The sequence below is a fragment of the Gracilinanus agilis genome, chromosome 4 (genome assembly GCF_016433145.1).
Source record: "Gracilinanus agilis isolate LMUSP501 chromosome 4, AgileGrace, whole genome shotgun sequence".
Lineage (NCBI taxonomy): Eukaryota > Metazoa > Chordata > Mammalia > Didelphimorphia > Didelphidae > Gracilinanus > Gracilinanus agilis.
The window spans coordinates 328,582,767-328,596,857 of record NC_058133.1 but is presented as its reverse complement, the minus strand read 5'-3'; the positions used below and the strand labels follow the sequence as shown (position 1 = coordinate 328,596,857).

At 34.7% G+C, this 14,091-nt stretch overlaps 1 protein-coding gene across 1 annotated transcript in view; it reads right to left on the bottom strand.

Annotated features, from left to right (window-relative positions):
• The window catches only part of NT5E (5'-nucleotidase ecto), a 92,844-nt gene that overhangs the window by 53,736 nt on the left and 25,017 nt on the right, over positions 1-14,091 (bottom strand). Inside the window, exon 2 of the mRNA XM_044675381.1 lies at positions 3,799-4,021. Within this exon, the coding sequence (XP_044531316.1) occupies positions 3,799-4,021 (223 nt within the window). The remainder of the gene's footprint in view (positions 1-3,798; positions 4,022-14,091) is intronic.

Here is a 14,091-nt window from a genome sequence, read left to right as displayed (position 1 = left end):
AAAGCTTTATAAAAGTCATCTCATTTAACCTTCCCAACAAACTTGAGAGGCTGGTATTATTATCCCCATTTTACAGTTGAGGAAACTGAGGTAAACAAGTTGAGTGACTTGCCCAGGGTCACATAGCTAGTACATAAGGCTGGCTTTGAACTCAGGTCTTGACTTCAAGTCTAGCACTGGGAATACTTGAATGAACTGATGCAGAGTAAAATAAATAGAACATGGAAAATGATATAAAAAAATGACCATAAAAACAAAAATAACAATAATGAACCTGAACATTGTGTAATTATAATGATCAATCTTGGCTGAGAAATGAGGAAACATACCTCCTTCTTCCTATGGAAAGCCGGAGGATTGCCAGAGAAGCAACACCTCCCCCATGCAGTTTAGGCTAGTTTTTCCTTAAATGACAGTGAAATCATCCTTGATTTCTATGAGACTGAACTGGCCCAGGGGTCTAAGTCTTAGAGTACTCATCTAAAGTAGCTTCCTGGGGCCCTAAGTAAAAAAATTCATCTCATGAGAAGCAGGAGTTGCTCCCCCACAAGATTTCGAGGTGGGCCAGAATGGACAGTCCAAAGCAGGGAAGCTATAATTTATCTGTGCTGAGTATCATTTTCATGCTAATATCCCATTTTGCTCCATCTCCAAATCTGAGGAAACAGACTAGCCTCATTAAAGCCTAGGCTAGGAAAACTGGCAATTAATAGTCAAGATTGGCTCAGAAAAGTGAGCAGCTCGATGGTTCAGTAGATTGAGAGCCAGGCTCAGAGATGGGAAGACTCAGGTTCAAATCTGTGTGACCATGGGCAAGTCACTTAACTCACATTGTCTGGCCCAATGATGGGCAAACTACAGCCCATGGGCCAGATGCTGCCCCCTGAAATATTCTGTCTGGCCCTGCAACATTATTCCTAATCTGATGAATACAATGAGTAGGATACAATACAATGAAACTTTGAAAGTTGCCTTAGAAACAGACTGACAGGTGAGCATTTCTTTTTCTTTGGCCCCTCTTTAAAAAAGTTTGCCCATCACTGGACTCTAGCCCTTATTTCTCATCTGCCTTGGAACCAACACACAGTATTGATTCTAAGACAGAATGTAAGCAAGTTTTTTTTTTTTTTTTTAAAGAAAGATTGGATCAGTAGAGTCTTCATGAAGTAAGTAGAAGGAGGTGAGACTCATGCAGTTTTCCTGCTCCTGATGGTGGCACTAACTGAATACCATGAGGTGTTCCTCATTGTCTCAGCAGATCAAAGAGTAAATGATCTATGGACATTCAAATATTAGAGCCAGATGTGCATGTGCTCTAAGTCATTAAGAACTATTCCCTGAAAATGACATATGTTGTAAATTGCCATTTGTGGAATTTGCATAATTTATGTATTTGGGGATGACAGTCATCTTCAGACCCTGGAAAGCACAATGTTTTATCCTTCCTAAGATCCCCTTCCAGAAATGGAGATACTGACTGTGATGCCAAATGTTGATTTATCAAAGACAGAGGGAATGAATTATCTTAAAAAATTAAAAGAAGACAGCTTTTGTCTACTAAGTGCCAGATACTCTTTTGAGACTGAAAGATAGAAGCCAAAGAGCTTCCTTCTTCAAGGAACTTATAGTCTTTTAAGGGAGAAACATGTATGTGAATAAATAAATACAAAGTACATATAAAGGTCTTGTGTGTATGTGTCAGGATCAATCAGGGAAACATATAAAAGCCTCATGTAGTTAGTGGCACTTGAACTGAGTCTTAAAGAAAGTTAGGGATGCTAAGAGGTTTGGAGGGAGTTCATCGTAGATGTGAGAACTGGGTCTTGGCATGGAGAAAGTGGGATTGAATGTGTTTAATGGAGAAAAGAAATAAATCAGGATGAGCAATATGATTTTTCTTCTTCCCTCACCCCTAACAGGACAGCTAGGTGGCACAGTGGATAAAGCACTGGGCCTAAAATCAGGAGGTTTCATCTTTTTGAGTTCAAATCTAGCCTCAGACACTTCCTAGCTGTGTGACACTGGGCAAGTCACTTAACCCCAATTTCTTTGTCCTTACAGCTCTTCTGCCTTGGAACTGATACTTTGTAGTAATTCCAAGATAGGAGGGTAAGGTTGTTACCAAAAAGAAAAAAAAAGGAAAAAGTAGAGATGTTCACACTAAATGGTCTCAATTATATCAATAGCATAAGAGGCAAGGTTCTCAGCTGAAAGACAGGGAGAGCACAGAAAGCTCGAGAAGAGAACATTTAGAATAATATATACGGAATGGGTTAGGGAATCAATTTGGGAAGAAAATATCTAAATTGTATATGCTGATAGATACATAGACATGAGTCCCTTAGCTAGTTTATAAACTCTTTTAGGGAAGGGATTGTATCACTTTTGCCTTTTGTATCCCTCACATCTAGTATAGTACATGTAACAAAGCAGACACTTAAAAAAACTTATTTGCTTGCTTGACCATAGGCAAGTCAATTAAGCCCTTGAACTCTCCAAAATGAGTTTTCCTGACTCCATCAGGAAGTCTGAGCCTCAGTTTCCTCATCTATAAAATGGGGGAAATACTTGCATTGTACTACATACCCCCCAGAGTTGTTATAAAAGAAAAATATTTTGTAAACTTTAAGGTCCTATATTTTAAATGAATTACTATTGGTACTTTTATTTTAATGAGAGTATATCTGATAGGACATTCAAAATAGCTAATGTATTAAGTGAGGCTATATTAAAAAGAGGCATAGTTTCCAAAAAAAGATAACTTCTACAGTACTCTGCCTCAGAGAGGGCACACATAAAATATTGTGCTCAGTTCTGGATACTATATTTTAGGAAAGAAATAAACAAACTGAAGGCTGCCATGGAGAGTATCAAGAGAAGAGTCAGAAGCTTGGAAAATATGCCATGAGGGATGGTTAAAGCCACGGGAAATATTTAGACCAGAGAAAAGGAGACTTTAGGGGAGGCATGAAAGGCGGTCATGTGGAAGGGGAATTAGACTTGTTCTGCTTGACTTAAAAGGACAGAACTAGGCCAATGATTGGAAGCTGTAAAAGGGCAAATTTTAGCTTAATGTAATTTATAGCAATTGGGCTATGCTAAGGAGTGGTGGAGTTTCCATTCATTGAAGATCTTTATAATTATTGGAAGGATTCTTGGTTAAGTTGAGAGTGGAATGGTTGTCCATTGAGTTTCCTGCAACTCTTACATTCAATAACTTTGATTTTATGATGTCATCTACACAGTACAACAAAATAGTGGTATCAGATTGTGGAGATTTATTAAGGAGTGAAGTGATAAACTGCTCATCTTTCTAGTTTGCACCATCTCCAATTCAAATGAATTATTTTCAAACTCTCATTCCAGGCTCAGAATAGATGGCAACACTTCTCAGGTAGCTACATAAAGCCAGTTTAAGCTGACTCTCTCACTAAGTTTATTGATTCACTCTGTAAAATAGAGAATTTAACTTTGTAGATCACAAAAGACTGGAATGGAGTTGGAATGAGCTTTAGTGAGATGTGGACAAGAATGGTCTTCCACCTTCTCTTAGACTAGAGTAAATGAAGTTTCTATTCGTGTCAACAAAATAGTTCAATAAACAGAGCAAATGATAAGAATGTTCAGATCAGACCTATATAGCTCCACAAAATTAATTCTATCGAGAAATATCTCAAATCAATGCTATCTTGCCCAAGTTCACAAAATTTTGAGTTTTATGCAGAATCTGTAATAAATATGCCACAATCTTATTAAGCTGAATTAGATTAAAATGTCTATAATAAAAGGAAAAACTACCTGGGTTTGAAAGGACAGGTGTCTCGTTGGAAGTATACCCAATGATTCCCACTTTCTCTTCACCGACAGTTAAAATTTTGTATGGATGATAATATCCAGATATTTGAGATGCAAGAGGCTCGATGGCTTTAATATTAGCACTCAGAACTGGAAACTTGACTTTTTTAAGTAGTGGATCCAACAATCCCTCTACTCCATTATCAAATTCATGATTTCCCAGGGCCTAGTAGAAAATGAAGAAAGAAAAAAGAAATTAGATACATTAGAACCACTTTCAGTACTTAAATAATTCAAGTATACATAGTTTAATAATAGTTAATAATAATGATAATAGCTAGCAAAGAAAAAAGCTGGCAAAAAAGCAAAGGTGGCAATAATTATCTCAAAGTTAAAGCTAAGATAGATAAAAAGCTAAGATAGATTAAAAGAGATAAACAAGGAAACTATATTAAAGTAGTTACAGGTGGAAATAGGTAACAAAACTATTATAGTGGAGGATTTTAACCTTCCTCTCTCAGAACTGGATATATCTAACCAAAAAATAAAAAAGAAAGAAGTCGAGGAGATAAATAAAATCTTAGATAGACTATATATAATACAGATCTGGAGAGAACTAAATGGAATAGAAAGAAATATACTTTTTTTCTCAGCGGTACATGGTACCGTTACAAATAATGACCATATCTAAAGACATAAAAACTTTATAGTTAAATGCAGAAAAGCATAAATATTAAATGCATCTTTTCCAGATCATAATGCAATGAAAATTACAATTAGCAAGGGGCAACAAAAACACAAAATAAAAATTAATTGGAGACGAACTTAATTTAAAAAATGGGAATTATTCATGAATGGACAGTGGCGTTATAATTAAAATGAAAATGCTTTTTGCTGCCCACATGTGGCCAGTGCCCTCTTTTTCTCTGGCCCACTTTTTTTTATTATTTAATTAAATAATTATGAATTAAGATACAGTCTCCAGAGAGTTTTAATCACAATATATCTAAACTAAACTATATATTTAATGCCATCCCAATTAAATTACCAAGAAACTATTTTATTGAACTAAAAGAAATAAGAAACTTCATTTGGAACAACAAAAGGTCAAGAATGTCAAAAGAATTAATGAAAAAATATAAAGAAAAGCAGTCTAGCAGTACTAGATTTTGAACTCTATTACAAAGCAGTAATCATTAAGACTATCTGGTATTGACTAAGAAATAGAAAGATAGATCAGTGAAACAGAACAGATATAAAACAAAAACTGGTAAAATATTATAGTAACCTTGCATTTGGCAAAGGTAAAGACCCATGTTTTGGGGATAAAAATTCACTATTTGGTAAAAAAAATTGTTGGGAAAACTAGAAAGTGTATTGGCAGGAATAAGATAAATATCTAATACCATTTACCAAGATAAGATCAAAATGGATACATGGCCTAGGCATAAAGGAGATAGCATAAGCAATTCAGAAAAACAGGGAACATATTACCTATTAGATTTACGGTTAGGAGAAGAATTTATGAATAAACAAGAGATAGTAAGCACTGTGTGATATAAAATGGGTAATTCTGAATATAGTAAAAAGATTTTGTACAAATAGTAATGGAAATACGAATACTAAATAATACAAAAACCAAAGTAGCCAAGATTAGAAGGAAAGCAGTAAATTGGGGGAAATTTTTTTTATAGACAGTTTTGCAGATAGAGGCCTCATATATAAATATATAGAGAATTTTGTCAAATATACAGTTGTCCCTTGCTATATTGCAGCTCACTTATCATGGCTTCACTGTATCATGGGTTAAAAAAAAATCTAATTCTGTATCATGGAGTTTTCACTATATCAGGAGATTTTGCAAATGAATACATACTGTACACAATGGAAATACAGTACACCACTACTGCTTGCTCAAGTTTGTCAGTGTGAGGTTGTACATGGCACACTATTGGCTGAAAGACAACCAACCACAATGCTATTTTCTGTATTCTGGGTGCTGATTGGCTCAGTGTTTATAAGAGTGTGGGAAAGGTTTATAGGAGAGTGGGAAGGGTTTATAAAGCCTTAAAAAAAAAAAAAAATATATATATATATATATATGTATATGCATATATGTATAGATAATAAAATAAATATAAGGCCACTATTTCGCTGATTTTCTCCTATAGTAGAGGTCTCTGGTAACTCCCGCAATAGGTGAGGGATCACTGTATAAGAATATGACCCATTCCCTAGGATTAAGTGGTCAAAAGATATAAGCAGATTTTGGATGAAGAAATCAAAGCTATATACATATAATTATACGAAAAGATGCTCTAATTCATCAATGATTAAAGAAATGCAACAAAACAATTCTGAGATTATCATCTCACACATAATAGCTTGGTTAAAATGATAAAAGGACAAAATGATCAATTTTGGAGAGGATGTAGAAAAATGGGGACCCTAATATACTATTGTTGGAATGTGGAGAATAATCTGGAGTTATGTTCAAAGAGTTATAAAATTGTGTATATCTTTTTGACCCAGCAATACTATTAAGTTTATTTCTTAAGGTGATCAGGGAAAAAGGAAAAATACTTCTATGTTCTAAAATATTTATGACATGTGAATTCAGAGTGTTCTTGCCTCTTAGTCCAACACTCTATCCACTGGGCCACTTAGTTTCCCCTAGGTGGTGTAGCTAAGATTAGATGGCTTCAACATCACCAGTTTAGAGATGGAAAAATTGGGGGAAGGGGGAAGGAGTGAAGTGGGAGATAAGTATTTGAAGACAAAGAAAGAGATTTAGAATATGTGCTTTAGGAAATCTAAGAGAGAATAAAATAGCATTGAGGACCCAGTTGTGACCAAATAACATAAATTTATAGTTCAAATAATCTGAATTTATAATTATCAGTTTCATGATTTCCTCTAGCAATGTTCAGCAGTTAAAAAAAATGGAATAATAAAGGGACATGACTGGAGAAAATTCACAATTAGATGAATAATTGTTAGGGCAAGAGTATATAAGTCATTCCAGGAGAGAGAACAGTATATTATTGAATTGATAAATTACAGGAATAAAGACTAAAGAAGAGCAAGAGAGATGAACTTGGAGAAATAAGAATTTTGGAAGCTCCAGAGGTTGAAGGAGGGATGAAGTATATGTTAGAAACAGAATGTTTCAAGGAATAAAGAAGTGATTATTACGCTAAGAAAGATTACAGTGACATTTATACAGTCACCTCCAATTTTTGTCCCGTTCCCCTTTTATCATTTTAGCCAATCTGATATATAGGGACACAAAAGCCACCAATTTGAACTCTAAAAATGTGGTAACTAAGCTGCCATATTAATGATACTAAGGAGTTTCCAAGATGTACTTAAAGATATCTACCAATTAGTGAAGCTATATAACTCCTTTGTCTGGGGTCACCTATGCAAAGGCAAATGCTACCTCTATCTGAATTCTAGAACTATCCATCATTACTTCCAAAAAGCTTTCAGATACAACTGACTCAGAACTCAAAGGAAAAAAAAAATATTTGTAGCAGTTCTCTTTGTGGTGGCAAAGAACTGGAAATTGAAGGGATGCCCATCGATTTGGGAATGGTTAAACAAGTTGTGATATATGATTGTTATGGAATACTACTGTACCATCAGAAATGATGAGCAGCTTGATTTTGGAAAAATATGGAAAGACCCATTTGAAATAATGAAATGTGAAACAAGCAGAACCAAAAGAACATTATATATACAGCAATAGAAATATTGTTTGAATAATGACTTGCTTATTTCCTCCTTCACAGAAAGAACAGATAAACAGGAATAAGTAAGACAAAATTTTATATATACATAGATCTTTTTGTCAATAATAGGGGGAGAGGAAGGAAGGAATTAACTGGGTATTTTAATGGAACAAATACATTTAAATGAAAAAATAAGAATAGTTATCATTTATATAGCTCTTTAAAGTTTGCAAAGTACTTTATATATTATTTCATTTATTCTCACAATAATCTCATAAATGGGTGCCATTATTATGCCCTTTTCCAGATGAGGTTGAGAGATTAGGTGCCCAGGGCCACATCATTAATATATGGCTGAGGCAGGATTTAAACTCAGGTCTTTCTGACTCCAAGTCCAGCATTTCACCTACTGTGCCTCCTCATTGTCTGGTATAAGTGTACTCCTTACAGAACCAGATCAAAACCGTTTCTCACTTATACAGGCTACAGATACATAGATCATCATTTGAACTATGCTTGAATGAAGTTTGACCAGTTTTAATTCAGAGTCATCTTTATATTATGATGAAGTAGGAAGGCGACCTTCAGAAAAATATAAAACCCAGTAAATATACTTTGACTACTGTTTCCCATTCAAGTGTGAGGTTTTGAGTGACATCCTGCTCCCTTTTGTAATCCTATAAATTCATGTTTTCACACCACAGCAATGTGACTCTCCAACTAGCATGAGGTCCGGAAAAATCAGCAGGATTTAGCTCAAGGGAAACATGACACCAATGTTCTCCATATCAGCAGTCTCATTTCTTCCCTCTTTCTTCAGTCTTCTCTCATATGTCTTCCCTCAACTGACTCTTCCCTAGTATTCTCACGGAATCCTGGAAAACTTTTATGACAGAAGAGGATTTGGAATTTAAAGTGGTGATGAAGTAGGAGATCCTAGCATTATTCTTGTTTAAGGACTTTGTAACCAGCTGTTTTCTTGAATCACTTCAGAGTTGAAGTTATTTCAATGGAATGCCTGTATTTTTTTTCAAATCTGTGAAATTAATACAACCATAGAGGTTCTCTTAACATGGACTGGCTTCTAATACTTGTGAGGCTTCCCTATATTATGGTCAGGAAAGTGGAATTCTAAAGAAAACAGAATTCCAGTTCCCACTCATGAAATCCACAATTGGAAAGAACATTAGGGAGCATGTAGTCTAACTCTCTCATTTTATAGATGCAAAAACTGAGATTCAGAAGAGTTTCTTCCTCAACATCATAAAACCTGTTGGTATTAGAGCTAGGACTGGAACCCAAAGTCTAGCAGGTTTTCCTCTCTATTCCCTTGCTTCTCCTTCTGGCATATCTGATATCATTTTCTAGGGAGATAGTATTGTAGAGTAGAAAGAATACTTGATCTAGAATTAAAGGATCTAGGTTCAAATTCCACCTGTGGACCTCCAGATAGGATGGCTACCTGAATGGCATCCATCAGACTAGCCTCCACCATCCTAACCCTAGATGTAGTACCAAACTGAATAATGATCAAGAAATACAATGCGGAGCTATAATAAGTGACTTCATCCATCCTAGGACTACATAAAAAGTCAAGTCATCACCCATAATACCATTGGCCCACTGTGAAAAATGAAGGACAAACAACAAAAACAACACAAAAAGCTAGTCAAAAGGAAATAGTCAATAGGAAAGTGGCCCAATGGAAAAGCCTGCATCTACACAAGCAAACAAGACTCAACCCTCACAGAGATATCAGCACTACCTACAAATTAGAGGAGAGAGAATACATAAGGAGACAACGAAGATTTTTCTGGTCACTTATATGCACAAAAACTCTTTAACACAACAAAAAAGCATTTTGGATCAAGCGCAAAACAGAATGTTAATGTATATCATTAATCTGAAAAACAGAAGTTACAGAAAGGAAGAGAACTTAAACAAGCTTCTCAGCAAATTGAAAAGTGGCAGGTCTGATACCATAATTATTAGCTCAAAGTTATGATAATAGTGAATGAATCAGTAGCAAAGCGTTTGGCCAGTTCTTCATCACTGATAAAAACCTTAATCCTCTCCTAACAGAAGGTATCATATTTAACAACAAAAGATGAAAATAACAACAGGCTCTAAAAATATAGGACAATTACATTTTTATGTACTTTTATAAAAAGCATTCATGACTTTCTATCCCTCAAAAAACAACATATTGGCCAAGGAGCAAAAGGAGTGTTCCAATAAGTCACAGGAGTCTCAAGAGCAAGACATTGTCAATTTGGTAATTACTGATCAAGGACTTTCAGATGGGAATGTTATGGAAAAGCCTTTGACCCAGGCCTATACTCATGGCTTTGTCATGAGCTGCAAATATACAAAACAGATTCAAGTTCAGTAAGGAAACTAGAGTATTTAATGCCCACATACAAAACTATTCTCTATTCAAAATATGTCTCTCATACAAATATTAGGAACAATTGATATAAAACCTGACATCCTCCAGTCTCAACATAGTTCTTCCTTTCTTCCTTTTCTTCTTCCTTTCTTTTTTAAAAACAAAACAAAACTCTTACTTTCTCTCTTAGAATAAGTACTAAATATTGGCTCCAGGGAAGGAGAAGGGTAAGGACCAGGCAACTGGGATTAAGTGATTTGTCCAGGATCACACAGCTAGGAAGTATCTGAGGTCACATTTGAATCTTGAACCTCCTATCTCTAGGCCTGGTTCTCAGTCCATTAAGCCACCTACCGGCTCCTGTTATGGTTTTTTCTAACCTGAGATCCATTATAATCCTTCCTGAATAGAATGGAGTATGGCTTTCCAGTCAAAGAGGTCATTTTAAAACATCCTGTTGGGCAGCTGGGTAGCTCAGTGGATTGAGAGTCAGGCCTAGAGATGGGAGGTCCTAGGGTCAAATCTGGCCTCAGATACTTCCCAGCCGTGTGACCCTGGGCAAGTCACTTGACCCCCATTGCCCACCCTTACCACTCTTTCACCTATGAGCCAATAAACAGAAGTTAAGGGTTTAAAAAAAAGAGTTAACTAACTAAAACATCCTGTTATTCACTTAAAATACACAGAAAACATTGTTATAGCTTTCATGGAATACTTTCTACATTAATATTAAATTTTTTTGGACTTGAGCAAAGTAAAATTCTTAACATGTTCCAAGAAGACTTTGAGCTTACATTGAGAGGTCACACTAAACTTATAAAGTGATATGAATATCAGGGCATATTGAATATAATGCTATCCAGGAAAAAGTGGAGGCTCTCTAGGTTTTTTATCTTTTTTTTTTTAAACCATTAAATTCTGTGTATTGGCTCCTTGGTGGAAGAGTGTAAGGGTGGGCAATGGGGGTCAAGTGACTTGCCCAGGGTCACACAGCTGGGAAGTGTCTGAGGCTGGATTTGAATCTAGGACCTCCTGTCTCTAGGCCTGACTCTCAATCCACTGAACTACCCAGCTGCCCCAAGGCTCTCTATGTTGATAGAAGTCAAAGTCAAAAGTTAATAGGAAGAGCATTTAGATTATTAAATATCTATATATCATCATATACTTTTGGCTACAACCTCCCAGATATAACATTTATCTACAAAGATTAGAGTGGCATTTTTAATAGATATTTTCATACTATATATTCATGGTGGCCAAAATGAAAGGATGGGAAATTTTCAAAATAAAGAGATACAGAAAAAAAAATCAAAACATCATGGGAATAGGATAAGGCACATATTTTCTGTCATCCTGTCTGCTCTTGGAGTTGACTCAAAGATGTTTTCTGAAGATTATCTTATATCCCTGTATTCTTACTCAGTTACAAAAAAAAGAAGTCATTTTTATTCATATGTGTAATAGAACCTGAAGAACATTAAATATAAAAGAATAATGATAGGAAAGGACTTTGTAATTGGGTATTTTCTACTTGAATGCCACCAAAAAAGATGAGAATAAGAACAAAAACAACATTAACCTTCTGAAATTTTAATTTTAAAAATCTTTGAAAATATGGGGACTTTGCAGAAGAAATTAAAGTCTTGTTATTCAGGATGAAGTGGGTGTCATCTGGGTTATCCTGTTTGCTGCTGAAGTAGATTCGAAGATTCCTTAAATGAATCTACAGAAAATGATCTTATATAGCAATACTTTTGTTGAATTGCAAAAAACCATAATTCTATACATCTGCACAATATTCATTAAATATAAAAGAATAAAAGCATGAAGATTCTCTGACTAGGATTATCCCCCAAGAAGGTCATTGATAAGAGTCCTTACATATACCAAAAATATTTATAGAAGCATTTTTTTGTGCATTGGAAACAAAGTAGATGCCTATCAACTGGGAAATGACTAAACAAAGCATGGCATGTGAGTATAATGGAATATTACTAAATCATGGGATGTTATATAATGAATACAGAGAGGCACGGAAATATCTACATAATCTGTTAGTATAAAATAAACAGAGCTAAGAAACAATATACACAATGACTACAACAATATAAAGGGAAAGAATGACGTATAAAAAAATCAAAAGTGAATTTTGCAAAATTATAAAGACAAGCACATCTTAAGATAGAAGAAGATATTTTTTCCTACACCTCCAGAGGTGTATAAGAGCTGCATATTATAGACATTTTCTAGATTTTTTCAAGGGACTAAGCAGTTTTGCGGATTTTCTTTTTTTAATCTTGAAAAATCACTATTATAAGGGATGGTACTTCGAAAGGGAGGGGAAAGAACACATGGGGAAACTATGATAACATAAAAAATACTTTACATCAATAAAACTTTTTTAAAATAAAAAAATATATAGCAAGATTCCAGTAATACTACCACTAGGCCTATACCCCTAGGAGATGAAAGAAAGAGAGAAAAGATTCAAATGTGCAAAAATATTTCTAATCATTCTTTTGGTATTGGAAAAAAAAAACCAAACTCCTGAAAATTTAAAGAGACTGGTTGAACAAATTATGGAATATGAGTACAATGATGAAAGAGTCTCAGACAAACTTGAGAAAACATGCATAAACTAATATAGAGTGGAGAATGAAACATATGTTTTTGGAAATGGACAATATGAGAATTTGTTTTACTTGATTATGCATATTTGTTTACAAGGGTTTGTTTTTCTTTTTTTTCTTTATTCCAAAGAGAAAAAAAAACAACAAATGATTGTTAATGGAAAACAATTTAAATTAAAAAAAGAAAATATCCAAAGGAAAAATTCATAGAATAGTAACAAAATATAGGGTTCACTATTCCAAGGAAAAAGGAAGATTAGCATTTCCTTGCTAAAAAGGAAAAAGAGCCAAGATATTCTCAGACTCCATATTCAATTCAGTGAATTGAGAGCCAGGCCTAGAGATGGGAGGTCCCAGGTTCAAATCTGGCCTCAGACACTTCCCAGCTGTGTGACCCTGGGCAAGTCACTTGATCCCCATTGCCTAGCCCTTACCACTCTTCTGCCTTGGAGCCAATACACAGTATTGACTCCAAGATGGAAGTAAAGGGTTTAAAAAAATATTCTTAAATGTAAAGATCAGTGCAATCATGGACTTTTGAATAAATATATATTATTTTTCCTCATATCTAATTTTTTGGAAACTGCTGTATTACTTTTGAGATGTCATTTCCAGGAATTAGAATATGCAGTGAGAAAACTAAACTTTTCGATAAGATGGTATTCTTAGGGAACCCTAGAGAATCAACTAATAACCTAGTTGAAATAATTATCAAATTTAAGCAAAGTTGCAGAATATAAAATAAATCCACGTAGATCATCAGCATTTCTATATATTACCAACAAAGTCCAGCATAAGGAGAGAGAAAAACAAATTCCCTTTAAAATAACTGTAAATAACATAAAATCACTTTAGTCTACCTGCCAAGGCAAACCCAGGAACTATATGAACATTATTAGAAAACACTTTTCACACAAATAAAGTCAGATCTATATATAATTTCCTAAAATTGGTATCCCTATGTCCATCGTCATTTATATCCAAAATTATTTTAACACCTCACATTCCTGACTCTCTGAAAACAAACAAAATTACCCCCTTCTGTGAATTGTGTTGATTGGGTGACTGTAAAATGTTCAACATGAATATGGTGAGTCATTAGGAGAAGGGGACCACCAGGTCACTTAAGGCAAGATTAATTGTCTTTGAATGGAAACAATGCAGGTCAAAGTTCCCATGCTGATTGGTAGTAGGAGCAAGACCCATTGGTAGTCTTCACACTTTCAGTCTAGGAAAGATGAAGAAACCCAGGGAAAGAAAGAACAGAAAGAAGAAAAAAGGAGAGAGAGAGAGAGAGAGAGAGAGAGAGAGAGAGAGAGAGAGAGAGAGAGAGAGAGAGAGAAATAGAAAGAAAAAGTAAAGAAGTGACTTTTTTTCTCTTGGAATCTCTAACATTTAGCACTGTTTGGCACAAAGCAGACACTAAATAGATGTTTGTTGAATTAACTGAAATTAGACCTTCCTTAGCACCAAACCTTTTGATTTTTTAAATGCATTTTTAAGGTAAATTATTTTCTAGGCACAATTTTATATTGATTGCTAG